Source organism: Aythya marila, assembly GCF_965140915.1.
Source record: "Aythya marila genome assembly, chromosome: 2".
NCBI classification, from domain to species: Eukaryota; Metazoa; Chordata; class Aves; order Anseriformes; family Anatidae; genus Aythya; species Aythya marila.
The window spans coordinates 112,671,809-112,699,337 of NC_139043.1; the positions used below are offsets into that span (position 1 = coordinate 112,671,809).

Consider the following 27,529-nt stretch of genomic DNA (forward strand, 5'->3'; position numbering starts at 1 on the left):
CCTGACAGGGGTTGTCTGAAATCAGATGCCTTCAGTCTACTATGGGCATGCATGGTACAGGTTTTCTACTTCATGCTACCAGACAGTAAAAGCCAATAGTGTTTGCACCTGACCCTTTTTAGTATAATAATACCATGTTTTTTCTGTCAGATCGCTCAGTTAAGGCTAGTGTTCCTTGGTACAGTAATTGGAAAGAGACACTGATGGAACTGAACACATCCACGTTTTATTCAGGTATTTTTTTTTTGTGGTTGGTGCCAATTTGCCAAGTTGCCCTTTATTCCTTTTTCCATGTGCTCCATCCACCTTTCCTTACCATCTTCTACAACTGTTTAGCACCTCTCTTGGCGTAGATGTGCATTCCTCCATTTTTTCCCCTAAAATAATAAAAAATAAATAAATAAAATTGTGGTGGTGGTGGTTTTGATTTTTTTTTTCTTTCAGTTGCATTTCTACTGCTGTTAACCTAAATTGTTTGGTCTTTCCATGGAGTCCAATAAGTGCCTAGCTGGGGCAGGGGAATGGTCTGATGCTGTAAAAGCACTGTCTTGTTTGATCCTATGGGAACATCTGCTATCACTGTTCTGTATTCCAAATGCAAATACTTTCCTACTTCTTCCTAGAATTTCCTTTCATGGGACAGCGGCACTCCTTCAATTGAAACTGAAGAGTTAACTGTACTAGAGCTCATGTGATTCTGCCATATTGACACTTTTTCTGGTGTATGACTTAAAAACAAAACACTTTGTAGCATGTCTTTTAAGATCTGTTGCTTCCAAAATGCATTGGCTGTTGACCTCTCAATTTGTAGACCACAACATAGAGATTCACTGTAAAGTAGCCAAGTTCTAATGTTCTTCAGTTTTAAACATTAGCAAAGCTTATGCCTTCAGTTAATAGTTAACTGTCCTTTTGTGGTGTCCATTCAGGTGCTGCTAAATACTTTCTGAAGGTACTAGCATACTGGTATTTGTGGAATTCATCTTAGTGAGGTAGCTAAAAAGTACAAAGCCTAATGAAGCAGACTTCTTATTCTTAAGCTGTTATGTATGAACAGAAAGTATCAATTTCTGAACATGGTAGCAAGTTATTTAAACTTCAGTTCTTCTTAATTAGCAACCTATAAACATACACTGGAAAAATGCAGAGCATACAGGTTCCTAAATGACAGTGTTGCTATACACTGCTGAAACTTGTATTATATATGAAACTTATATATGTTACATTTGAAATTTTTCTTGGGCACTGTTTTTGTTTTGAATGTGGTGTATGTTTATTTAAATTTTGAATGTGAATGATTTAACAGTATTCACTCAGAAACGTTTTAGGACTGTGAAGTTTGTTGTGTCTGTGCTCAGGAAAGTCAGTTGCCTTTATAGGCACTTCAAGGTTCTTACTAGACAGAGGGGGTGAAAAATAGATGCAGTTCGTTCTTGTTTGTGGATGTGTCAGACTTTAACTTGTTTGCTTGGGTTCAACAGAAATAGAAAACTGAGAATAGAGCTTCAAAGTAAAATCAACTTAATGTTTTTACTGTAATAGTTTAACATTGTTGAACTTGAACCTGAATTATTATAAAGCTTTGTTATATGTGTGAAATTTGTATTTATCACTTTGTTGTGGTTTGTTTTTAATAATAATCTGTTTTCCTTTTATTTAAATAGCTGGAATATATATACTTGTTAGCCTTAGTTAAAGCCAAATGATTGTTCACGCCATAAATGAGTGTTCAAAGAGCAGTTGGTTAGAAAGACTGTAGTCAAAAGCTAGCTGTTTGCCTTCTATTGATCTTTTTATGAAGTTAGATGTGCTGACTACTAGACTGAGTTCAGATGTGTAGTGTGTCTGACCCTTGTGTGGATGAAGCTGATATAAGATGGCCAGACAATGTAAGATTAAATGAAAAGCATTAACTAAACGCACTACAAGAGAATTCCAATGTACAAATTAAACTCAGTTTGTTGAAGTTGGCTAGGAAATCAAGGGTTTGGGAGGTGGCAGGGGGAGGCTAACAAAGCTTTAGAACTTGTTACACGAATCAAATCAAGGAATGTACTGGGGCTGTATGTGGAAAGCATACCTTCAATACCTTATTAATGCATTTTTGGTACCAGTTACTGTTTTCTAGTTTGCAGGTGAGTTTACTCAGGGTTCTAACTGCTCATTGTGAAACCTAGTTATTAAAAATGGATTAACTTTTATCTGGTCTTTTTTTCAACTTAGGCGAAGGAGTTGCAGAATTGAGATGGCATAAAACAGGCTTGAAAGGAGAACAATTGGCTAGATTGTTGTTGTGGAAAGAGACAAGATTAAATTCACATGTTATTTGTATGTCCCAAACATGCTTGGCTTCCTTTGACTTGATACTCTTAAATGTTAAAGTCCCCCTTGTAAAAGGCCATTTGAACATGACAGGTTAACATTATAAGGCATTAATGGCACAACTTAGATCTGAGATTTCAGCTTTTTGGTTCTCTGCTTGGCCAGCTAACAATGAACTGTTGCTGTTTTTATTTATTTAGTAGAGAGGAGGAGGGGGACTACTGTCAAGCCAATTTACAACACCTTGCAAAAAACTGGCAGGTTAGGGTTTTGGTAATCCTTAGTTCCTTTGCATAGTCAAAAATTACTTTTACTTCTCAGTCAATTGTTACATTCCTAGCCAAGACAAATATAGTGATCATCAGAATAACTTTTTTTTTTTTGCTTTCCTAAGCCTCTGTGGTTTTAGAGGGGTGTTAAGGTTCTTTAACAAGGACTGAATATGTGAGCCTGAAATACTGAAGAAGTTGGTGCTTAAGATGCTATTCAGTTTCACAGGATTTAATTCCAAGTGTTTCTCCTACTTGTGTATATTTTTGATTTCATTTTAGACTGTTTCCCCTTCCTTTCTGTCCCATGCAAATCTTGTCAGAGTTTAGGCATAGTATTTTGTATTTCCTTTTTATAAATGACTAAACGGTGGTTTGGCTAAATACTTAAATTTGGTCTTATTTTGTGTTTCAGCTACTACTCCTTGGTTTGAGTCTTACAGAGAGTGCTTTCTTCAGTCCATGCCTGCATCAGATCATGAGTTCTTAAACCACTATGTTGCATGTATCCTTTGAGCATTACAGACATCTTTGGTGGAGACTATTACAGATGGCTGCAGAAATGTAATGCAGGAAACTTTGGAACAACTTTTTGCCACAGTGCTTTGAAATGTACCCTTTTCAATATGTCCAACTATACAGACTAATTTTGTAAGGGGTCCAGGTTTTCTCTGTAGTAAAAGCCACACTTCAAACTGAACTCTGAGCTAATATGTGTAACACTTTAAGATGAGTGAATTTCTGCCATAACTCTTTAGGTCCTCAAGCACAACAGAGCTTGTGTGGTTGGGATGCACCTGCAGCCTTTATAGCTTTTGTAGCAGATGGATGAGGGAGGCTGGGAAGGGTGTGTTGAAAAAACAGTGGACTCTTAGCTGTTTTGGACAAAAAGAAGTCTGGAAAGATGCCTAAATGCTTTCAGTGTTTCTGTTGCTGTGACTTAATCTTGACTTGTTTGCCTGCAGGAAAAATAAAAAATATACACTGTTTCATGGTGTAGCTGGTGTTAAGCTTCACAATAAAGATAAGGCTGCAGGTTTCATAATACTTTGTTTCTAACATTTAACTAATTCACAATTTCAGCATGGTATACCTCTGTATAAGATTTGACAGAATCTTGTACAGAATTAATTTGACAAAATATTGAATCTGGCCTTTGCGGTAGTGTGAAGTACAACTTGCTTTCTGGCCTCTCTTATTTAATTTGGTGAATACATGTGGCAGAGCAGGTTGTTCCTCATTAATGATAATGGAGTTGCATTGAGGTAAAAGAACACATCTGTTTTTTACTTAGTAGGTGTTGCTGTGTTTATGAACACTGGCTGTTGTTGCGCAGGTGATGCCCTAAAAAGGAAGTTCCAACTCTTTGAACATTTCAAAGTGAGCATTGAAGTGAACTTCAGCTATATCTCTACAAAAAAAATTTCATATGGGACCTGGATTTGAAATATAATGAACTACTAGCTGTTATATGTCAAGTTAAACTTGGGTTTAGTTTCAGAACTGGAACTAGTTACTGTTTCATTTTAAAGATGTTAACAGTTACTTGACTGTTTAAATAGTGTGTTTTTTTTTTTTTATTGAGACTTAGGCCAAGTTCTAGTTGCACTTTTATGGCAGTATAGTTTATGGGCTTAGAACAGAATGAGTGAAGTGTTTATATGCTGCTTATTTTATCGTCAGTGGCTGTTCCTGGGCTCTTGGTAAATGTCCTTAACATGAATTTAGGTATGCTTGTAGTTTCTTCTAGTGAACCGGAGCCTGTGGAGCAATTTCTGAAGCTGTCTCAAGAACAACATAGAATTCAGCATAGTAGTGAATATATGTATCCAAAATGGTTTATACCAAACACGCTCAAATACTACGTGTTACTGCATGATGTAAGCACAGGAGAAGAGCAAAGGTGGGTCTTCTGTTTTCAGTGAACTTAGAGATAAACTTTTCGACTGAAATGCTTGCAATTCTAAATTACTGTTGAGATTAGGCATATGACAGAATGTATTAACCACTATGCAATTATCAAGGCAAACTTCATTTAGTATTTTAAATCTACTTATTGTGTTCACATAAAATAAAAAGAATCAGTCCCAGGTTCTTGAAGTAGAAGCTTTCTTTGCTAGCTCACTGAGTAATTTGTCAGAGATAGTTGGTTTAACTCTTGCATAAAACACCACTTTAAATTTTTTTTCTTCTTAAACTATACGTGTAATAGTCTAGAATAATTTGCTGTGGTAAACACCTAGAATTGATTTAATATCAAATAATGTTGCTGTGTTTTTTTCAGAGCTGACTCCATTTATGAAGAGATGAAGCAGAGGTATGGAACTCAGGGTTGCTATTTGCTGAAAATAAATTCTCGGGTGTCTAACAGAGGAACAGATGAACAGATACCAGATCCTTGGAGCCAATACCTTCAGAAAAACACTATCCAAAACCAGGTATTATAGTGTTAAAAAAACAAACAAGCAAAAAAAAGCTAGTAGGTAGAAGAAATTAAGGCAGTTATGTAAGATTTCACTTTTTTAACCTGCCTTTTTTGTGAGGGCATTAGGTGAGTCCTTTTTCAGAGAGCTGTCCTCTGTGGTACTTAGTGACTCTAAGAAGTACAGAAGTGCTAGACTGAAAGGAACATGGAAATAGTGGATTCCTGAGGTTGCCTGCAATGCATAAAGCAGAAGTCTTTTTTGTAGTAACCTTTTACCTTCATTTTGACTAATTTTCGTCACTTCCAGAATGTTTCTATTTACAGGTCCATGTAGTTCACTAAACAATATGGCTATTTTTTTGTGGTAATTTCTTGCAGTCAAGTATAGCCTGTAATCTGCTTAGATAGCAAATGATAGTGTATGTTCAGAGTTTTGGGTTCTGTTTGCCATGAATGTCTATTTTTGACTTCAAGACCAAAAAACATGCCTTCTTGAACTTACTTTTGACTGCCCTGCAGTTCTAACAGTATCTGATTAAAAGATGTCTGTGGAATCATAGTTCTTTACCAAATCTAGCTGGCATTGGAAAATCAAAGCTATTCATATTCTGTAAGCTGTTAAGAGGAGCAGTGAGTAATGTTCCACCATAAACTAGTTAATCTTTATTTTTTTATTTTTTGTTCCATGTCAACTATTCCACACTGTAGGTTTTCTGAGTTTGTCCAGGAGTTGCTTTAGGGAGCATATTTTTACGGCTGTGGGCATTGCTGTGTAAGAGTTCCAATCAGCTGCTGGAACTGCTTGCTTTAGTTGACCGTGAAGCTATTTTGAGCAAACCAGAAGCAGCTTGCTTCATCTGTTGGTGATTATAAGTTTCATCTTTACAATAGGGTGGGACCTTAAAGGCTCAAAACATGTTTCAGTGAATATATATGAACATTAGTTGAATGCACTTTCCTAATCTAGTTAACTGCTATAAAGTTAACAATTACCGTTGACTGGTTTTTGTGTGTGTGTTGTATTATTCTTAAAGTGCTAACTTTCCCTTCCGGTAGGATTGCTATGAAGACTGTTCTTATGCTGTCATTTCAAACAAGAGTACCGATCACTTGATATCGGATGGCTTAGATAATGAAATTAAAGGTATTTATATAGCTTTCATCAAACTTCTGGTGTGATAGCTTTTATAGAGCTGCCTTGTCTGTGATAGTAATTCTTTGAATGCTGGGCAGGTTCTGCTGTGACATTATATATACTGCTATGTTAATTGTTAACTATATTGGTTTAAAACTCATGAATATTTTAAAAATTAATTTTAATACATTGTAGATTTATGGAACTTTACCTCAAACTTAATCAAGGTATAGGATAAATATTAGGTAGCCCATAAACTGAGATTGGAAAAAAGTTAGTAATTATAAACTTTGTGTTTTGTTAGGAGATTATAAGTAATTTCCTCAATGCTCAAAGGTAGTAACTGTATGTCAATAAATGAAAACATGGTGTTGATTTATTAGACTGATATTAACTGGAGAGTGTGTCTGTAATGAGATGGGTATTGAAGTTTTAGGCTTGTCTTTAAGACTGTTGTCACTAAACTCTGACAATTAATAATTTGCTTTCACAGCTCAGCTTTGCTTAGAGCTAGCAAGGCCCAGAGGAAGCAAACTGATATAATGGAAGGAGATTATAAATTTGAGGATTATTAAAATCTGAGTGAGTAGGTGTCTTGATGTAGATTGGCTAGCTAGATGCAAAAGTAGTTACCCTTCTTATTGAAGTAAGGTGACTTCAGAGGAGGTTCTTTTTCATCATGATTTCTCAGAAAGGCATGGAGAACTACAGCTTTTAACCCTAGAAATAGAAAAGAATAATTGGATCCATGTTGTCCACTGCATCAATTGATGCATTTCCATCTTTTCATGAATATTTGACTTAAACTTATTGTTTCATTGTTTTGCTTCTGTACTTTTGATACTAATCAGCGTATTTGGGAATTGTTTGCACTCTAGGCTAGAACTGAAAACATACTTTCTGAGGCATGTTGCGTTTCTTAAGACTTCCTGAACTTTAATTTAATGAGTGACATAATAATCACATAGTTCTCTGCTGATACTGATCTGTAGTGCAGAATGGCTGAATAGCTCTGCCTAACAGAGGAAATAATAAGGAAAATATTAAGGTTAAGAAAAATAACACTTAAAACCATAAATATTTCAATAACTTCATACAAGGATTTTCATGTTTCAATCTCTTAATAGATGGTCTGTCAAACAACTTCAAGACTCATCCCTTACAACTGGATCATCCCAGCGGCAGTTTGGATAGCACTGATTATTTGAAGGCTACTACATCACTGCAGGAGTCAAAGAAATTGAACTCTGGAATGCCTCATGGTGCTTGTTTAACACTCACAGACCATGATCGAATTAGGCAATTTATACAGGAATTTACATTTAGGGGGCTTTTGCCACATATAGAGAAGACAATACGGCAACTCAACGATCAGGTCAGTTCACTCTTACATACTCTTAGTCAAAAACAGTTGTGGTATAAATCCAGTTACTCAACAGTCTGTTCTGAAATTAGTACTTCCCTGTGCATCTAGTGATTCAATAATTTTACTGAAAGCTGTAAGCAAATTTAAGAGAAGCCTTTTGGCTCCATTTGTCCTTAAAACAAAAAAAACACACACACCAAAATCCAACACCTGTGTCAATAAAACTTCAGTACAAAGGCTTGGTGAAAGCCTGTCAGAGATAACCCTTTGCTCCTAAAATCTTTGTTAGGCTTTTACTGGATGCTTCTAGCATGGAGAACAAAATGTACTTTCTTAATACTTGAATGCACCACTAAAGCTAAGAAATGTATCTTTGTCAATATGTGTCTCCAGAAAAGCTGGACGCTTCAATTGCTGCTTCTTGGCAAGGAAAGGAATGCATGGACATCTTAAATCATGCACTTCTGTTCTGATATAAGCAGTTTTTGCAGCCAAGTATTTGTCTCTTTCTTCCAAAGTATTCTTTGGAAGTATGCTATTTAACTTCATGCCTATTTCAAGTCATGGGCATGCATTAAATTTTTTTCTCTCAGTAAGATCTTTTAAGAGAAAAGTATTTCAATTCTATGTGTCTTAAAGAGCTGAAGAGACTGACTTAAGTGTAATCAAATTACTGGATTTAGCAGTTGACATGGACCCAAATATCAGTCTGTTATCTGAGCTGTCTTTTAGCTGAATTGTCCAATTAGGCTATAGTTTTTAGTAGAGGGTTGTTGAGAGTAATACAGTATGCTGTGAGGAGCACAGTCTCCCTGATTAGACTTCTGGAACATAGTATATGCTGACTGTGTTTATGTTAGGAAAGCTTTATGGTTAAATAAAGTGTAACCTTATGGCTAGGAATGTAGTAAAATATTCCTAATGCATTTAAAAAAAAAATTTTTTTTACGCTACCTTTAAAAAGAGATGTAGCTTTTCTTAGATCTGGAGGAATGGTAATTCTCTGTGGAGAACATCTCATTTGTGGGACTTCCTGAAAGAATAACAAGGTGTAACCTTGCTTGCAGGTATAACTAGCACACTTGACACTGCAAAAGTGTTACAATGTGGTGATGCTTCCCATGGTGATAGGGAGAATGCTCTCTCTTGAAATATACCAGGAAATAGGTGCTCTGTATTCAAACAAATGCATCAGACTTTTTTTTTTCTAGATTGATATACCTGAAATTTTACAGCAGCAATAGACAGTTTTAGACAGCTGAAGTTCATTAAATATGGATTACGATGTATGTCAGTGATGCACTCCAATGATGTGTGGTTTTTTGCTTTTTTCTTCTGTTTTCTTGAAAAAAATAGAATTTGGGAATTATTAATGGAGCTTGGATCTGTAGTTGGGTGTAACTTATTCATATCCTTTGCAGTCTAGCACTCTAATTTGTTTTTTTTTTTTGCAGTTAATATCCAGGAAAGGCTTGAGTCGATCATTATTTTCTGCTACTAAGAAATGGTTTAGTGGCAGTAAGGTTCCAGAGAAAAGTATAAATGAACTGAAGAATACTTCTGGTTTGCTGTAAGTTATTTCAGTCATTACCTCTGAATCAAAATAAAAATGTACCTCTTTCTTGGGGTGGAAGCCCATGTTTATTAACGGTATTCCTCAAAGTGAACTAAATCAGCAGTACCATAGAAGGCTTTGATTGGTGGAGGAATCATGCAAAGCACTCTGCCTTGTTTATAGCTTTATATTTGTGTTGTTTGTCTTAATTGTCTGATGGCTCATAATCAAGCTGTTCTTCATTTCAATTTTCTATTTTGAATTTGTGAGTATGGTTTGCTTCTCACAAACAAATGTGTGTGAAAACATACTGAATTTGCACTAAAGATTAGTATATACTGACTGACCAAAAGTTACTGATACTAGCAGAAGACAGAAAATTGCTTTGTGTTTTGGCATAAGGCATAGTTTTTCTAAAATTCTTTGTTGAAGAGTAGTGGGGATAAATAACTACAGCTAGGTGAACAGTCTGTAAAGTCTTATTTTTCCTTCTCCTACAGGTTTCTTTAGCTCTAGCAGTTAATCATAGTGAGCAGCTTCAGTGATAGCTGCATACTTGTTTCAGTATTTCATTCAGAGGAATGCTTTCTTTGAATATTAGTGGGATAGTGAATCTTGTTAATCAGAAAGTAGGCTGCGAAACCACGTTACACATGGCAGAAAGGAAGCAGCTTCACTTTTCTTAGTAAGTTGTTTTTTGGTAATGTTGAAAGTAATGCAGATTATATTCCTTCTCTCTGAACAGAAATTAAGATGAGAATGAAATATGTTATGCTCTATATATTGAAATCAGGGCTTTAAATTGAAGTGTTTGTACTTACAGGTATCCACCAGAAGCACCAGAACTTCAAATCCGGAAAATGGCAGACTTGTGCTTTTTGGTGCAACACTATGAGCTTGCATATAGCTGTTACCATACAGCAAAGAAAGACTTCTTAAATGATCAGGCAATGCTTTATGCAGCTGGAGCGCTGGTTGGTACTTCACATTCTAAATATCCTATGACTTTTTCACTATAATTTCTAATATGTCTGGAAGTAACAAAACACAATCTCTCCACATCCAAATTTGTAATGGTCTTGACAAACTTACTGCATATCTTCGGCAAGTCCTAAAGTATTCTCAAAGCTGTTGGCTGCTGTTTTACGAAGGGAATAAAAGCATGAATAAAAATAGGAGACTCAATTCTTAAAATCTAAAACACAGAAAGGAGAATGCTTATAGTGTAACCTCTAGCAAAATGGGTCTTTAAACTTGTCTAATAACTCAAGTGGGTCAGAAGCAACTTAATAGTATATCCTGTAATAATTAGTCTTGACTTCCTGGCAAATATATCACTAAATATGGTGCTGTACAATTTAGAATAAATACAAATTTGATCAGAAATATTCCTGCAGTAGATAATTCGCCTCTTAGACTTGTAAAGCAGTACTGAATCATCATTGCTGCATACTGTTGAGGTGTGCTATCAACTGAACAGTTGTGTGAATGTGTATAACTTTTGCTGCTGTTTAGTTAATTAAAAGCAGAGCTGTTAAGTAAACTATTTTATTTAAGTAAGCTATTTTATTAAACCTTCTATCAGTTACAGTGTGTACGGTGCATTCTTATATGCCAGTAACTGATTACATGCATATTTTGAGACAGTAGCTGTTGAGATGTGTTCATCAGTGTTTGGAAATTTTCAACGTGTTGAAAACATCTGCAGTGACAGTACTGACTTTTCCTCGTAGGAAATGGCAGCAGTATCAGCTTTTCTTCAGCCTGGAGCTCCTAGACCTTACCCTGCTCATTATATGGAAACAGCAATTCAGACTTACCGAGATATCTGCAAGTATGTTGTTTACTTTCATGGTGATCCTATGAAAGATGAATTAGTTGGTAGCTTAACATTCTTCCTGCAGACAGTGGCAGGTAACTGAAAGATCAGAAGTTGATAACCTGTTTAAAGAGTAAGTTACGTTAGCTCATCTAGGAACGACATGCATGCTGTTCTTAACAGAGTACTTATTAAATTTGTTTCTGATAGTTGGACTTCTTGTTTTTCAGATCTAGTTGTCAGTTGCATTATTTTAGTTAGTGTTTTATAAATATGATGTACTCAAAGGTTTTCTAGCTTTGACTTAAAAAAGCTGCTGTTATAGGAAGATGAGACACTTAATGGTACAAGTTCTTCCCTTACAAAACAGGTTGACACTTATCCTTTTATCCTTTTTTAAATTCAAAAAGGATAAATAACACCAGTCTGTAATGTGGAGGAAACTTGACAGACTTGAGGTGAAAAGTTTTCTGATGTTTCTTTTCAATAAATATTCAATATATTTGTTTTTGCTTTAGGAACATGGTTCTAGCTGAACGCTGTGTACTTCTCAGTGCTGAAATCTTAAAAAGTCAAAGCAAATATTCAGAAGCAGCTGCTCTTCTGATTCGTTTAACCAGTGAGGTAAAATGCTAGTTTATTCCACTCATGTCCTCCCTCTACTTGTGTACTTACTGAAGTGCTTTTAGGTGACACTGCTTTTTATCCTGGGGTACTTCCTATCCAATGATGGCAAATGGCCAATTAAAGCTTGAAGTGAAGAAAGCTGTTTATGCTGCAAGTGAAAAAACAAGTACTTGATTTTTTTCTTTCAAGTCAGGTGACTTACTTGATTTCTTTAAACAGCTGCTAAATGTGCATTTGTTGTCTTCGGCTTTGGAATTAGTTTTCTTTAATATCTGCTCAGCTTTTGTGTGTTATATTTTGAATTTAAGAACTTGTGGGTTAAAAATACTAGCATGGCTTGCCAGAGCTGTGATGAATACTATCTCTCATATAATCAGAAGTTCTCAGTAGTTTAAGCAATGAAGCCATAACTGCAGCTTAGCTGCTATGAATCATTAGAAGCTTACTGGGTAAGTGAAAGCTAGCCTGAACACTTTGGTAATACTAATTGGTTTAAATTAGGCATGGAACTAGTTCTTAACAGCCCAGAAAGGGTCTGCTAAACTGTTACTGGTATTACATCTGTTTCACACTTTCTCAAGCTGTGTAGCTTGGAGGAAAGTCTATCTAGCAGTTAGTTCTAGCTTTGTAGCAAGCTGCACCAAATTTGATGCTTCCGAGAATTTCTGGAATTTATTAAGCATGGAATAAATTTACTTAGTTTCATAAGTTATTCTCTCAAGTGTCTTTATAGCTTCATTCTTGCCCTTTTACCTTAAACTTGGAACCAAATTTCTATGTGAGCAGTGTAAGTTACTTACATTTAAATACTAGTGGCTGTGTGCGATCATATTTCTTGAAATTATATGTAGTATACGTTCATTGTCTTTTGCCAGTTGCAAGGAAAATATAGGATACTGTGAAATTGTCCCAGAGTATATTTGTAGTCCAGGCACATACTTAGACGCTACTGATAACAGACTTGAGTGGTGGTAAAATCAAACAGATTCTGTTCTTATTGCTTGAAGTAATGTAGCTGTCTTGGCATGAGAAGAGGATAATAGTAAGGAATTGTATACTGTAAGGAAAGCATTCTGGTTCTTGTGATCTAAATTCAATAAGCTACATTTCCTTTATTTTCCCTTAGTCTTATTTTTTATTTTGAGGCTTAATAAAATTATCTGAAATAAAGGGAGAGAGGGAGGAAAAAGGATAGAGTCCTTCATAGCCTGAGTAACTGAAGTGACAGAACATATTTATATTAATCCACACTGGAGCTGGTTGATAAATGGGGATGGAGGCAGGTGATTGTTAACAGCACTTTTTGTGATCACTATTTGTTTATCACTATGCATGTGACAGTGAAAAATACTTCTAGTCTTCATTTATTTTTGTGTTCATACATACAATGTTTGCATTTAACTTTTCAACTTTACAGCAATGTTACATCTTTTTCCTGTTAGCATTAAAACAAGCTACTGTTACAGTTACATTCATATTTGATTTTGAGGCTAATTCTCCTTCTCCCTTTTTAATAGGATTCGGATCTTCGTAGTGCACTTCTGTTGGAGCAGGCAGCACACTGCTTTATAAACATGAAAAGTCCCATGGTTAGGAAGTTTGCATTTCATATGATATTAGCAGGACACAGGTTTAGTAAAGCAGGACAGGTAAGTCTTATCTTTCCAGATGGAAAATATGATAAGTATTTGATACTTAACACATTTAACATGCCATTCAGATTATTAGTTAGGTAAAAGACATGGAGCTTCTGATAGTTTTGTGTTAGAAGTGTTGAACTCAGTGATCTTCTGAGAATGATTCCTGCCTTGGTCTTTTATATTCACTGGAGCAGGCTCCCCAGGGAAGTGGTCACTGCACCGAGCCTGTCTGAATTTAAGAAGAGATTGGACTGTGCACTTAGGCACATGGTCTGAACTTTTGGGTAGACCTGTGCGGTGTCAAGAGTTGGACTTGATGGTCCTTAAGGGTCCCTTCCAACTCAGGATATTCTATGATTCTATGATTCTATGATATTTGTATTGTAAGTAATATTGAAGATCACTGGCTTGAAATTCAGTAATGCCTTTCTCATTTCTTAGTCTCAATTTTATCCCCAAATAAAGAGTTGTATTTTGTTGTGTAAGGAACTATTTTTATTCTTGAGATGTGTGAGTTGCGGAAGTTAATTTTGTTAAATGCTATTAGAATAATACGAAGCTTAAATATACAGCTAAAGCAGGATACTTTTCAGTGGAGTTTTAAGTGTATGAATAGTACAAGACAAACCTTAGAATCTGGTTATGGATCAATTCTACCAATTAAACCACTACAAACTAATTCTACTTCCACTCACATTCCTGGGCAGGCAGCTCTAACTCTGTGATAAAACTCAATTTGGACACGAATCAAGTGCTTTATGTGTCTCAGTTGTGCAGTAGACTCTATGGACATCTTGTTTGATTTCTGTTGAGGTTAACCACTGGAATTCAGTTATGGGGTTGTCCACAAATAGTCGATTTCTTTTTACTTAAAAGCTGCAAACCTGTGATACAAGGCATCAATACAACTTGTATTTCAAGTCAATAATACAGGAGAACCTAGGCATCAGATCTACATTTGAAACAAAACTGTATGTGTATAGAGGTGTTTTCAGACCTCCCCCTTCTTCCCCTCCGGCAAAAATAATAAGAGTATTCTCCCACTTTGTTCTATTCTTGCAGTAGCTTCTTTATCTGTAGTTCTGACAGTGCTGCTGATAACTAGCTGCTGATCATTTTTTTCTATTTTAATTTTTTTAAAATCTCATTCTTCTGCCTGGGAAACTGCATAAGTTTTGTAATGCTTTGAGTCAATATTCAGGTAACAGCTTGTTTAATTCTTGTAAAGATTCTGTTTTCCAGGAAATGCTTTTCAGTGTTACAGTAAACATAGGCTATTTTTTTCAGTATCATTATAAGCACCAAAATATTAAAAAACTACTGAAAACTCAGCCAGGCTGCTCAGTTACATACTGCAATACTAAATATTACCATATTAAAATATCCTGATGCTAGGCTGTTACTGCTTGTCCTCTGCTGTTGTTGCCATGCTTATTTGAACTTATCTTGGATTAATTCCCATTAATGCTGTAAATAAGGGAATGTTTTGAGAAGCTGTGACTTGCCTGTATAGTGAATACCTATGAAAATGTTCAGTATGTAGACTTGGGATTGAATGCCCAGGTCCTGATGTATCCAGTTAAGGAGCTGTAGAGGTCATTGGGAGTAAAACATATATTTCCCATTGGCTGATGCTATTGGTAATTTTGTCCTGCATGTACTCTAGGGGCTGTTTGTTGCTTTACTTGGTGTGAATTTTGTCCTAAGCATCTTTTTTTTTTTTTACTGAACAATTAAGTGGAGACGTGGCATGAAGATTCAGTTACTAGAGTGAGATGTAATAAATGTAGTTTACTCTAAGGCTTGCTAATAGGCCTCTACAAGCTCCTGCAGTCAGTTCAAAAGTAATGTAGAACAGTATTTTTAAAACTAGTCTTCTCTTGTTTTCTAACCCTACTGCCTGTTACTGATATTGGAGAACGTGAACTTTATCTGCAAGCTAGGCACTGCACTGTAGGAGCCAACACGGAAATAGTGTTTAGATTAATGCTGACCATGTTCTATGAGGTACAGTTCTGCAAATGTTGTTATGCTTAATATAGTGGGGATTGTGGTAAAGAACTTGCTGTTCAATCTTCCTGGTATTACAGTTGCAGTGCTTGGTTAATGGGTCTATCTGAGAAATAATCTTTTTATTTTTCTTTCAGAAAAAACATGCCTTGCGTTGCTACTGTCAAGCCATGCAGGTTTACAAGGGGAAAGGCTGGTCTCTTGCAGAAGATCATATTAACTTCACTATTGGTCGCCAGTCCTTTACGCTTCGTCAGCTTGATAATGCTGTGTCTGCATTCAGGCATATTTTGATCAATGATAGTAAACAACCTCCAGCTCAGCAAGGAGCTTTTCTAAGAGAGTATCTTTATGTTTATAAGGTAAATGATTTTCTTTTAATTCCTGAAGCGGTCAGCAATTTCATTAATGGTAATTTTTTATTACATGTATATTACTGAATGATTTTCTGTCACACCTGCATTGTTCCAGGCTTGTTTTTTCTAGTTGATATGCTTATGTTTTACTTTAGGCTTCAAAAAGCAAATTCGCTGCATCTGGTGTGTGTGTGTTAAGTTCATTTACTTAACGGATGTTAATTTAAACGTCCTAACGGAAGTTTATTTACTTAACGGATTTACACGGATGAGTGTATGTTACAGGGTGTTTTAGTGCTGATATCTCCACACAACTTGCGGTCTTCCAGTTGCTTAGTGTTCTCTAAAGCTTAAAAGCAGAATGATTGTAGTATTTGCTATTTTATGTTAGACCTTTTTTTGAGACTGGTGTTTGAATCCACAGTGTGGTGAAAGTCTATCAAATAGTGGTGGTGTAGTGAATGTAGCTTATCAAATTCTGAGTTAGGCCTTGCATCATAATAAAGCTGGCAACAGCCATGCAGTCACACCACTGGTTAGATTACACAATGGAGATTTTGTTTAACTTTTTTCTATAGACTTCATGGACTTTAAGATCTTATTGAGAGAAAATACTACCTAAAACTGAGACAGAATGAGCTCTCAGAACAGTTGATTGAAATGACTCATTTCATATTTAATAATAATTCAAGTGTTGAATGCTTAAAACTTGGTCTCCTTATCATTCAAACATTAGTAACATGCAGCATATATATTATGCACTTTGATAATGATTCTTTTCTTCCTTTACTCTAGAATGTAACCCAGCTGTCACCTGATGGTCCTTTACCACAGCTTCCTTTACCATATATTAACAGTTCAGCAACCCGTATTTTCTTTGGGCATGATCGAAGACCAGCAGAAGGTTAGAAAGCTTTATGTAAACAGCTTAAAATTATTATTTTTTTTTTATGGAACTAAAACCTATGCAACTTCTCTTCTTAAAAATCATTGTTACATAAAAATGTAGCAAGATAACTTCTGAGGTTGGATTTCAAAAAGAAAAGCTTCAGCTTAGCACCTGCTCTCTAAACATATCTATACAAGGAGTCTGAATATGAAATCCTTAAAGGCAGTTGTACTGAGTTTCATTAGCTTTCATAGCTTGAAAGTTTCAGTGTAAGTCTGTAATGAACTTCATGAAAGGGATTTAAATGCTTTAGTAAATTCTAGATGCTAGTGTCAGAGCTAGAAATTATCTTTACAGTTTTCTCTAAGGTGATGTTTGAAACACTGATTCGTGAATGGAAAGCATGTTGAGTGAAAATTCTTATTTAAACTGGGTCTGTACTGCTGAGTATAATATATAGCATGCTAAAATCATAGAATTCCAATATTTGCGCGTAAAAGCGTTCTCAGTCCTTGGTATCTTCTACGCGTGCATTTCAGAATCATATGATCATTTAGATTGGAAAAGACCTCCAAGGTCATCTGGTCCAACTATCCCCATACTACCAATATCATCCACAAAACCATGTCCCTAAGCACCAGGTCCAACCTTTCCTTAAAAATCCTCACGGATGGTGATACCATCAGTGCTCTGGACGACCCATTCCAATGCCTGACTGCTCTTTCTGAGAAGAAACATCTCCTAATTTCCAACCTAGCCCTCCCCTGGGGCAACTTGAGGCCTTTGCCTCTAGTTCTATTGCTAGTTATCTGTGAGAAGAGGCTGACCCCAGCTCCCCACAACGAAGTCTTTGGCAATCTGCTGATTGGTTGATTAATTGACTGAGAACTGAATCTTTTTAACATTGCTTACCAAATTGCCAGTGCAGCCCTCTGCAGTTGTATGCCGAATGTTGTCACTTTCTAAGATTGCCTTACTCTTATTAGGTGAAAAGCAGGCAGCAACACATGTAAGTCTGGATCAGGAGTATGACTCGGAGTCATCACAACAGTGGAAGGAACTTGAGGAGCAGGTTGTTTCTGTGATCAACAAAGGAATAGTACCTGCAAACTTTCAACCAACGCAGTTCTGCTTAAATCGCTATTCAGATAACTCCAGATTTCCCCTTGCTGTGGTAGAAGGTAAAGCTGAGATTTATACAGTTAGCTCACTTATTTCTGAAATGAATTTGTACAGTGTTTTCTGCTCTGTTGTAGATTTAAACCAATTTTTTTATTGTTTTGGCCTTCTGAGTTAAGTGAGCCTTCAGAATGATGGGGGTAGGCTGTTGTCATAATTTTCTTGTACTTCTTTAATAGAACCAATAACTGTAGAAGTCTCTTTCCGAAACCCACTGAAAGTTCCACTTTTGTTGACTGACCTTTCATTGCTGTGGAAATTTCAACCCAAAGACTTCAGTGCTAAACATGATGAAGCAAAAGAGCCGGTAAGGAAAGCGTTATCTTTTTCCAACCCAAAATAGGCAGTTACAGTTAAGGAGTTATAAGTTTGGAAATTTAATTTTTTGAAGTTTAAGAGTGTGAAAACAGCTCTTTTTTTTTAAAACAAACAAACAAAAAAACCTGTTTAGATTTGAAAGGCGGAAGGTGTGGGGAAAGGGAATTCAGAAAATCCAAGAGGATGGGCATGCAACACTGCCAATTTTTAAGTCTGTAAACTGGAATGTGTTTTTTGTCCCTGAACACTAGGAAAGCTGCAAGAAATAGTATATATAGTATTATATATACTATATATAGGCAATCTTTCTGTCTAGGAGTAATATCTGAGAAGGTCTGCCTTCTTTTTCAGGGAAAATGCGATGATGATATGATAGGAACCGAAGCAATAGCAGAATTTCTAATTAATAGCGAGGAGACAAAAGTGGTAAGTACCACTTTATATAACATTGATAAGACTATTCTAAAAAAAAAAAAAAAAGAAAAAAAAACCCTTTGGGATAGGATGGAGTTCAGCCATGTTACAACCTGAGCTCAAACTTAGAGGAAATGTTACTGTGTGTGAAGAACTGGATCTTTTAGATCTCATCAGTGTGTATAAGTAACTGAAAGGAGAGTGAGATAGGACAAGATGCAATGGGCACATACTGAAACATGAAATGTTCTGTCTGAACATCTGGAAGCAGAGCTTACTGTGTGGGTGATGGAGCATTGGCACAGGCAGCCCAGAGAGGTTGTGGAGTCTCCCTCAGAGACATTCCAAACCTAACTGGAAGAGGTCCTTGGGCAAGCATCTTCAGGCTTGAGCAGGGTTGTCAGGCAAGAAGACCTCCAGTGGTCCCTTCAAATCTTAAGAATTCTGAGATTGTGCCTCTGTTCAAGTTAAGTTTGGTTACAATTTAGTATTCTTTTCTTATGTAACAAGTACTTTCCAGTGAATGGCCTGTAGTTACTATATATAGTTATATCTAATGCAACTGTGAAGTAAATGTAGCTATGAGTGTCTTTAGTAATTGGACATTTAAATGTAATATTACTTACTTAGTAGCAACAACACCAAAAATTTAACATATCTCCACAGGCAAGACTAAAGCTCTTTCCCCATCAAACAGGGGAGCTACATATTCTGGGAGTCGTTTATAATCTTGGCACTGTTCAGGGTACTGTGACATTAGATGGGATAGATCCTTCTATTGGATTACAGGAAGGTAAGTGTATTATTCCTTCAAGTGTGTGTGTCTGGAAGGGGGAGTTGTGAATTCCATTGAGTAAAAAAGCGTTCAATGTTTTGACAATGTAAGGCCTTTCTTTAAGTAAAGATATAGAAACTGGAAATAACTGGAATGGGGAGATAATGAATTGGCACCTATATTATTACCATAAAAAAGGAAGTAACTTCTGCAAAACCTGTTCTTACATTCTTTTCAAATCTTTAGAAATTCTGAAACCCTTAAATTCATAAATTCTATCTATGGCGTCTATAACAAATTTATTGACTCCTTTACCATTTATTTTTGTTCATTGTTTTACTTTCTTTTAACTTCTTTGTGTTGCACTAAACATCTTGGTACAGATTCCCAAATACAAATTTAGCTGATATAGATTTACTTATCTTGACTTTTTTGCTTGTCTTTCCTTTATATTAACATATAAATTCCTTAATTGCATGTTCATTAATCTGTTTTGTTGTTTCATTCATCTGAAACTGTCTCCCACAGGGAAAATTTAGTTCTTGAATTAAGTGGGGATTAAAGTACGTACTTGCAAATGTCTAAAAGAAATAAGCTTAGTTAACTATCTATGAATTGGAAATTTGTGGAAAAGACTTTGAAATAAAAATCGTTTTGGTGGCCTGTTTTTGAAGGAAGAAAGTGTTCTGAGCAACTTTTCCCTAGCTTGGCAGAAATGAAATGGATCACCTTCACTCAATACCCTTTCCCACTTTCCCAGCCAGTCTGGTATCCCTATTCTCTTTACTGCCAGAACTTTAAAGAATTGAAGTATAACTTAAAGGGCAAAACCTAAATGGATAGAACTTGCTGGCTGTCAGAACTTGCAATAGCAATGAATTCTGTGTCACAATAAACCGAATATTTCTTTGTCAGTGACACTGCTTAATAAGTGAACACTGCATGTTCACAGTAGCAAAAATCAAAATGATGTGTAAGATTGGGAAGGGAAGTTCAGATTACTTTCTACAAAGAGTTGCTTTAAAAAAAAAAACTTTTTAAAACTGTTTCAGGAAAGTTTGTCTCCAATGGGTTATCTGTACGAGGACGACAAGACTTAGAAATCCAGGGGCCTCGACTTAATAACACAAAAGAAGAAAAAACATCTATTAAGTATGGACCTGATCGACGTTTAGATCCCATTATTACAGAAGAAATGCCTTTGTTGGAGGTATGTAGCTTTTTCTACTAGTAATTTTGAGCAAATTGCTGAATCTAGAACTATAAATATAATTGCAACAATGAAGTCTTAAACTTTGTTTATGTTTTTCCAGTTAAATTTGGCACTGACAGGTCATAATTTGTTTTGTTTTCCAAAGGAGACTCGAAGCCTCCAAATTAATATAATTCTGAAATTGTCATGCTCCCTTTTGAGTTTTTAGTTAGCAACAGCTTTTGTAGCCAAATTATAACTATAGGTAGGGAAGAGTCAAATAGGTGTTTTTGTTTGCCGTTCTTTATCTAGAATACTACAAGTTCGTTGGTTAATAGAAGTGGTAGCTTTTCTTCCTAGTGCTATTGAAGTACTCTTATCTGGCTAATGACAGCACTCTGTAGTTTAAATATTAGATTTTTTTAAGATCATTCATAACTTTACTCAGTGTTCAGTTTTTTCTCCTCCTGTTCTCTCCAATACAGGTGTTCTTTATAAACTTTCCTACAGGGCTTCTCTGTGGAGAAATCAGAAAAGCATATGTGGAATTCGTGAATGTAAGCAAGTGTCCTCTTACTGCGCTGAAGGTTGTGTCCAAACATCCAGAGTTTTTTACTTTTGGTGGAAATACTGCAGTTCTAACGCCACTAAGTCCTTCAGCTTCTGAAAACTGTAGTGCTTACAAGACTGTTGTGACAGATCCTACCTCTGTGCGTACAGCACTGCTATCTTCAGCTTCTTCTGCAGACTTTGGGGTTGGCACTGGAGGTCAGCCTGAGGTAATACATGTCCCACTTCCTGACTCAGTGCTTCTTCCTGGGGCATCAGTGCAGCTGCCAATGTGGTTACGAGGACCGGATGAAGAAGGTGTTCATGAAATAAACTTTTTATTTTACTACGAAAGTGTTAAAAGACACTCAAAAATGTGGTAAGCTATCTACCTTTTTCTCCTACTTACTAGGCTGTTAATAATAAACACCATAAGCATAAATTTAAAACCTACTGAAGTTCTCTGAATTGCCGTGAAGATATATGTGGCCTATTATTGGCTGTTCTAAGCAGTAATTTTACTGTATGATGCAATTTTCATGTGAAACTATATAGCCTATACTTTTTCCATCAGAGTGCCAATATTTCTTAACAGAGGGAGAGTTAATGGAACTGTTTAATACAGACGCTGTTCGTAGTTTGGGTTTCTGGGAGCACATCACTCTGTGAGATAGAAGAAAAGCTTCATGACTTTTTTTCTGTACTTTACAGAAAAAGTCTGCTTTAAACCAAAGATTTTTTTTTTCCTAATTAAAATGTGGCTAGTGCTTGTATTATGATACAAGGGGCTAAATACCAAGTTTGACTTGCATGCTGTTGTATAGCTCTTCTTTGGAGCATTCCTGGGACGATGAACAGTTGAGTTTGATACTAGAGACTAACAATAGCATTTTTAACTTTAATTTTACTATTGCTTATTTTAAAGTCCCACATGTTTCCTAAGCTAAGGCGGCTCAGGAGAACTTATTTTGAGAAACCTGTTTTTCAAAGATTCTGGGGTAGATATGCCTTTGCTCAGAAAGTGAAGGTATCAGCCTTTAGGAAGGCATTTCTGAATTTATTGGTTTACTAAAGCTTCACTATGAAGACTGTCTATTCTCTTCACCTCCTGCCCCTACAAGCTGTCTTTCACTATTTTATAAGTACTGTGCTTACAACATTATTTTACAACTGTTAAAGTTCAAAGCTAGAGCAGAAAGTTTTAATAGGCTTTATCTAGATTTAGTTTTCAGTCCAGTAAGAAATCTGTTTGTGGACTTGATAAATGTTATTTTGTGGGGGAGAATTTCATCAAGGAGATATGTGCTACATTGATTTGTCTGGAGAAGTGCATCTCAGCCTTCATTAAGTAGCAGTGCAGGCTAGGAGGAATGCATCTGTAGCATCAGGGCTGAGGAGTTGCCTCCATATGGTAGATATTAAGGATGATGGTACCTTAGGTGAGCTCTAGTCCCATGGACTTAAGCTCCAGCCACAAGCTGACATTGTTTTTCAGGCTAGTTCTGAGAAAGAGCAAGTGAGCTTGGCTTCTGAGACTTTTTCATCCTGTAAACCAAAGCAAAGTAAGTTGAAGACTGTCAAGAGCAGATCAACAGCATGTTCTTGAAAATCAAACTACAACTCATGTAAATGTACCCTTTAATTCCCAGTTCATGGGAATTTGTTGAATGTGGTGGTGTTTCAGTAAGTGTTTGTGCAGGAGGTGTGATCCACTAGTGGGCCTTTTATGGTTTACTTGCTGAAAAACTGTATTTCCAAAGCATGTGGTGATGTTAAATTGCATCCCTCTGCCAATAAATGCCTGTTTGCTTTCATTATGCCACTTGTCTTATAAGAAATATTAACAAAGTATTTTTTTTTGTCATGGTAACTTCTGAACTTTTTTCTGGTATTTTGAACTGGATAAGAAACTGTTTGAACAGTGCCTACCCATTGCAGCATGGTTGTTTAGCATCCTATCAAAATGATATGTTGAAAAGAAAAATGCCTTTTTGGTTGTTGAAGGGAATAAATTGTTTAATAGCTTGATATTGAAGAGAAATGTAAAAGCTAGACTTGTTGAGAAGCTATGGATGGCAGTCCTGGTTCTTCAAAATGTTTTTTCTTCCATTTCTAGTCATAGAGTATTAAGGCACACTGCAGTTATTTGTACTAGTCGATCTCTACATATTCGAGCTACTGTCTGCAGAAGTAATGCACTTGAAGATGATGAAGGCAGAGGGGACAACATGTTGGTGTTTGTGGATGTAGAAAATATCAATACTGTAAGTTCTTTTTCTTTTAATGACAGTACTACTCTTAAGCTCAGCAGACATGTAAACATCTCCAGTAGAACCAATATTTAATTGAGAGCTTTTATACTAGCACTCTGACTGGAAATATTAAGTAAGCCTTGCATATTTAGACTTTTCAATTAATGTTGGAAAGAAAGTACTAACAGTAAGTAAGTTATGACTCAAAACTAGCTGTGGATATCTGCTAGAACCACCTCTACGTTAAATGTATGTGATTTTGAATTCGTCTTCAAGTTCCTTTTGGAAGACTTATTCCAAATTCATGGAAGTTCCTAATGCTTGCGACTTCCTGAATGAGACAACCTGTGTTCCTTCTCTGTGCTACACCCCCGACAGAATTAGTGATAATCTGAAGGAAGTTTCTGTGTCCGCATTCATTAATAAACTCTCACATTTTTGGAAGCACAATCCAAATGCAGATATGTCTGTTGGCTTAGCAAAGCAAATGTTAAAGCTGCTCTCATTTTTTTCAACAACAAGGCCAGGAAATCAAATCCTCTGCTTATTAGAATTCCTGGACACTTAAATGGTAGTGGAATCACAAAGAACTTTGGAGCTGATTTGTCATTTCATGTTAAGTGTGTAGTTCTTCAGATATTAAGGTGAATATTGCCAGCGTTCTTTGAGGAGGAGGAAGTGTACAAAGCACTCAGTCAGTTTACAGATGATATTGTGTAAAAGTTAACTTTCCACTGTCATTTCATTCTTTCCAATAGAGAAGACGATCCCAAAAGCTACTTTCCATCATGTGTATATATACACGTAATTTTAAGAGTTGTTGAATTTCTGGGGTTTGTTTTTTCTAAGAATCTTGAAGTAATCTTAGAAATTAAGTCCCCTTCTGGACAGTGGTCTGCACTGGAGTTTAAACAAGTCTAGGTTTTATTATAGTCATGTTATTCTAAAATGCCACCTCATGGGAGTTTTTCCATAGGATTTTTTTCATCTTCTTATAGCTTTGCTTACTGGAATTTGAAGTTCCTGGGAGCTGGGACTGTTTTATATTACAGTGGGTCTTCAGTCTGTTCTTGTCTCCTTAGTACTGTATTGCAGATGGTGTGAATGAGGAGTAAAATGAAGATTTCAACAATACCACTTTGTGATGAATGCTTACTGTGCAATGAAGAACATTACAAGTATGACTGGTCTTATTTGACATTATTTTTGTCTCTTTCTTAGAGTGAGGCTGGTGTTAAAGAATTTCATATAGTTCAAGTTTCGAGTAATAGCAAACACTGGAAGCTTCAAAAATCTGTTAACATCTCTGAAGACAAAGGTGTGTATCCTTAGTACCAAAAGGATAGCAAGTCCAGCTTCTGCCTGATGAGAAAATTAAGCTTCTAAGAAATTGAACTTGCATTTCAGATTAACCCAGCTATAGGTGTTTTTGTGTTCCTTTCAAGTGAAATGTTTTTTAACTTTCATTAATTAAAAAATGGTCTTAAAAAAATGGTCTTAATTTACAGGTAAATTATTTTAAGTTTTGTGGAGAAATCCATGTTTAAGTTGGTTGATAACTTGCCTTACAAGAAAAATGTCTCATGGCATTTTTTGTTTGTTTATATCAGTGTAATCAACAGAATATTTCACAAATGCTCTATTCAGTTATTAGAAATATACCGGAATTGCTAGTGCTGTGTATCCTGCCTGAGCTAATATAACCTAATAATTTTTGAAAAGGCAACCCAAGAAAATAGACATCTATTACTGTATCTGATGTGCTATCTTTACATGCATGCCTATGCTTTATATATTTAAAGTAAATCTAGACAAATCTTCCTCTTGCATTAGTATTGAAGGATGTGATTTTACCTTCTGTTCCTTCTTTCTCTTTATCTGCTTTACATAGTAAAGCTTGTTTTGTGATAAACAAGTAAGTGGAATGGGTTAGCAGAAGGTCATCTTTACTTTCTGCTTGTTCAGACATGCTATGTAAGTGTCAGTGTGGTTTTATTTGTGAAGTTCAAAGGCTGACTTATGGCTAATGTGTGATCCTATGTGATTATGCTGAGGGGAAAAAATCTTGCAATTTTTTCTTTCAGATACTAAACTTGCTAGCAGAGAGAAAGCAAAGCTGTGCTTTAAAGCAGTAAGATGCAAAAACTCAGAAGGTAGGTTCTCTTTTGAATGAGGTAACACTTCTGAAGGGGAATACACTTCTGAAGGGGAATACAGTTGGGATGTTGTATACTGCAGTTGACTCTGTGATGCTGAAATAACGCCTTCTCTTTTTATCCCTTAGAAAACTACACATTTGCCGATATTGTCTTTGGAAATGAGCAGGTAAGTTAACTGGTACAACTGCATATTTTGTCTTTGCGAGTAGCCTAGTGAAATCCTTTTTTACTTATCCTATTGCTTTTTTTTTTTTTTATCTTTTCACAAAGATAAGTTAAAAATTCTAACTCCAGATTATTGTAAACGGTGGAAACCTCTAATGAATGTAGGTACTGAAATTTCAAAACCAGTAATTTAGCTTGCAATCAATTCAGGGAGTCTATTTCTCTGATTTCTTGAAAGATGGTTAAAATTACAGGCTACCCCATCCTATTACTCTGTTTAAGCATACAAATGTCTGAAGAAGAATCAGTTTAAAAATGATCTTGGTACATGGAATATTTTTCCAAAACCTGAGAAAATAAGACACTGTATTGGATCAGAAATTACACTAGGATAGTGAATTTGGTTAGTTGGATGTTAGTACTAGGTTGCTTGTTTTATGTTGAGATTGTATTTTCCATGTATGCACCTGGCTTTTAAAAGCCAAAGAAAAGCTACTCAATGCCATTTCTCTAATAGATGTATAGACATATACTCAATTTATGACTGAAAATCTGGATAGGCTTCATGAACTTGCGCTTTCTTGTAAGAAAATATTCTCCACTTGGCCTGTGGGAAGGGTTCTTTCCCTTCTAGACAGTTACTTCAAAAAGCAGTTTTTCTCCTTGGATATAAGTATTCTGCTGATGAAAAAAATAAGCATCTCTGCAAGAGAGTATTCTCAAATGTCTAACACTTTTTTTTTAAATGGAGGTAGTCTTATTTATCATGTTTGTCCAGGCATCATTGATGTCTGTCTTAACCATCACTTCCTTAACAAGCTTTTGATATTTGTCATAGCTTATGCTAAGCTTTTCCAAACTTGACAAACAGCACAGTACTTCTGTACCTGTAAAACAGGTGGAACATGCTATGCAATCTCTAATTTTTGCTAGTAACGTGTACGTTCCTAACTAGCAGTTAGGGTAATTAACTGGAAGAATCTTATTATTAACCTAATAATTAGTCAAAATACTAATCACTATTAATAAAGCAATAGTGATTTGCGTATATGTTAGTTCAGAGGAGACACTCCAGCTCTCTCCTCCACACTTGATTATATCTTGGTAGGCTGTCTGGTAATAATCAAAGACCTTATTTCTAAGTTCAGTACTTACGATTTTAGACCAGTGATCTGTAGCTCTGTTCCCGTATGTTGCTTTGGAAGCTTCACTATGTAGTGTTGATGTCTGTAAAAAGAGCAAGTATTGTAACCAAAATGACGTATGCTACATATTTACAAGAGGTTGTTTGAGCATGGAACTGAAATACTACAATGATAAGTTCTGTTAGAGAAACGTGTAACAGCTTGCATCTTTTCCTGAGAGCACTTTCTTTCATCTTCCAGATAATAAGTTCAGCTAGTCCTTGTGCAGACTTTCTTTTTCAAAGCTTATCCTCTGAATTAAAAAAAACACATGTGCAATCTCATACTCATGGATCTCAGAGGGCTGTGAAACAATCATTTGATGAGGCAGTCAGATTGGTACAAAGATGCAGTGAAGTGGACTTGAATGTCGTTGTACTGTGGAAGGTACGTATAGTTGTAAGCTCTCTGGAATTTGACTGAGTTTTAACATGTAGAAAATAATGTGGCATCCTGAACTTTCCAGCATACTTGTACAAAACTTGCAGATGTAACTTTTTAAAACCAGACTAATGAACTAAAAAAGTGGTAAGTAAACAAAACAGTCCTAATACTTGTAGTAAATCACTTAAATGGTTTTATGCTGTCCTAGATGCACCCAGTTCTTATCAGCTCTTTTTTTTTTTTTTTAAAGAGAAAATTTAACAAAACATACATTTTAAGTTTTCATAATGCTTGCTTTTATCATAGATCTGTAAGAGTGACCCCGTCTGCTTTGAAGAGGAAGACCCAATTTACCAGAATGCAAATCTTAAGTAGTGGCAATTAGCAGTGTGAACCACAGTTGTTGTCTGTGCTTGCAAAGTTTAAAGCATAAACATAAATATGTAAGTCAAGTTAGTATTTAGGTTTTTGACAAAACATCTTCTAGTTAAGGAGAGAATGTTGACTATAAAGCTTAACATATATATTTTGGTCTGCTAATGTCT

The 27,529-nt window shown here is 35.8% G+C and overlaps 1 protein-coding gene across 4 annotated transcripts in view; it reads left to right on the forward strand.

The window, feature by feature from the left end:
- The window catches only part of TRAPPC8 (trafficking protein particle complex subunit 8), a 48,274-nt gene that overhangs the window by 7,808 nt on the left and 12,937 nt on the right, over positions 1-27,529 (forward strand). For 2 of the 4 annotated variants that reach the window (XM_082753357.1, XM_082753358.1), the window contains exons 3-26: positions 151-234; positions 3,007-3,096; positions 4,320-4,494; positions 4,876-5,029; positions 6,073-6,160; positions 7,279-7,526; positions 8,972-9,087; positions 9,896-10,046; positions 10,806-10,906; positions 11,410-11,515; positions 13,036-13,167; positions 15,306-15,530; positions 16,320-16,428; positions 17,400-17,594; positions 17,772-17,899; positions 18,262-18,336; positions 18,991-19,117; positions 20,152-20,309; positions 20,777-21,219; positions 22,957-23,104; positions 24,314-24,410; positions 25,177-25,245; positions 25,377-25,417; positions 26,802-26,987. In XM_082753357.1, coding sequence (XP_082609483.1) covers positions 151-234; positions 3,007-3,096; positions 4,320-4,494; positions 4,876-5,029; positions 6,073-6,160; positions 7,279-7,526; positions 8,972-9,087; positions 9,896-10,046; positions 10,806-10,906; positions 11,410-11,515; positions 13,036-13,167; positions 15,306-15,530; positions 16,320-16,428; positions 17,400-17,594; positions 17,772-17,899; positions 18,262-18,336; positions 18,991-19,117; positions 20,152-20,309; positions 20,777-21,219; positions 22,957-23,104; positions 24,314-24,410; positions 25,177-25,245; positions 25,377-25,417; positions 26,802-26,987 — 3,446 coding nt within the window. The remainder of the gene's footprint in view (positions 1-150; positions 235-3,006; positions 3,097-4,319; positions 4,495-4,875; positions 5,030-6,072; positions 6,161-7,278; positions 7,527-8,971; positions 9,088-9,895; positions 10,047-10,805; positions 10,907-11,409; positions 11,516-13,035; positions 13,168-15,305; positions 15,531-16,319; positions 16,429-17,399; positions 17,595-17,771; positions 17,900-18,261; positions 18,337-18,990; positions 19,118-20,151; positions 20,310-20,776; positions 21,220-22,956; positions 23,105-24,313; positions 24,411-25,176; positions 25,246-25,376; positions 25,418-26,801; positions 26,988-27,529) is intronic. The other 2 variants (XM_082753359.1, XM_082753360.1) reach the window with 1 other exon arrangement.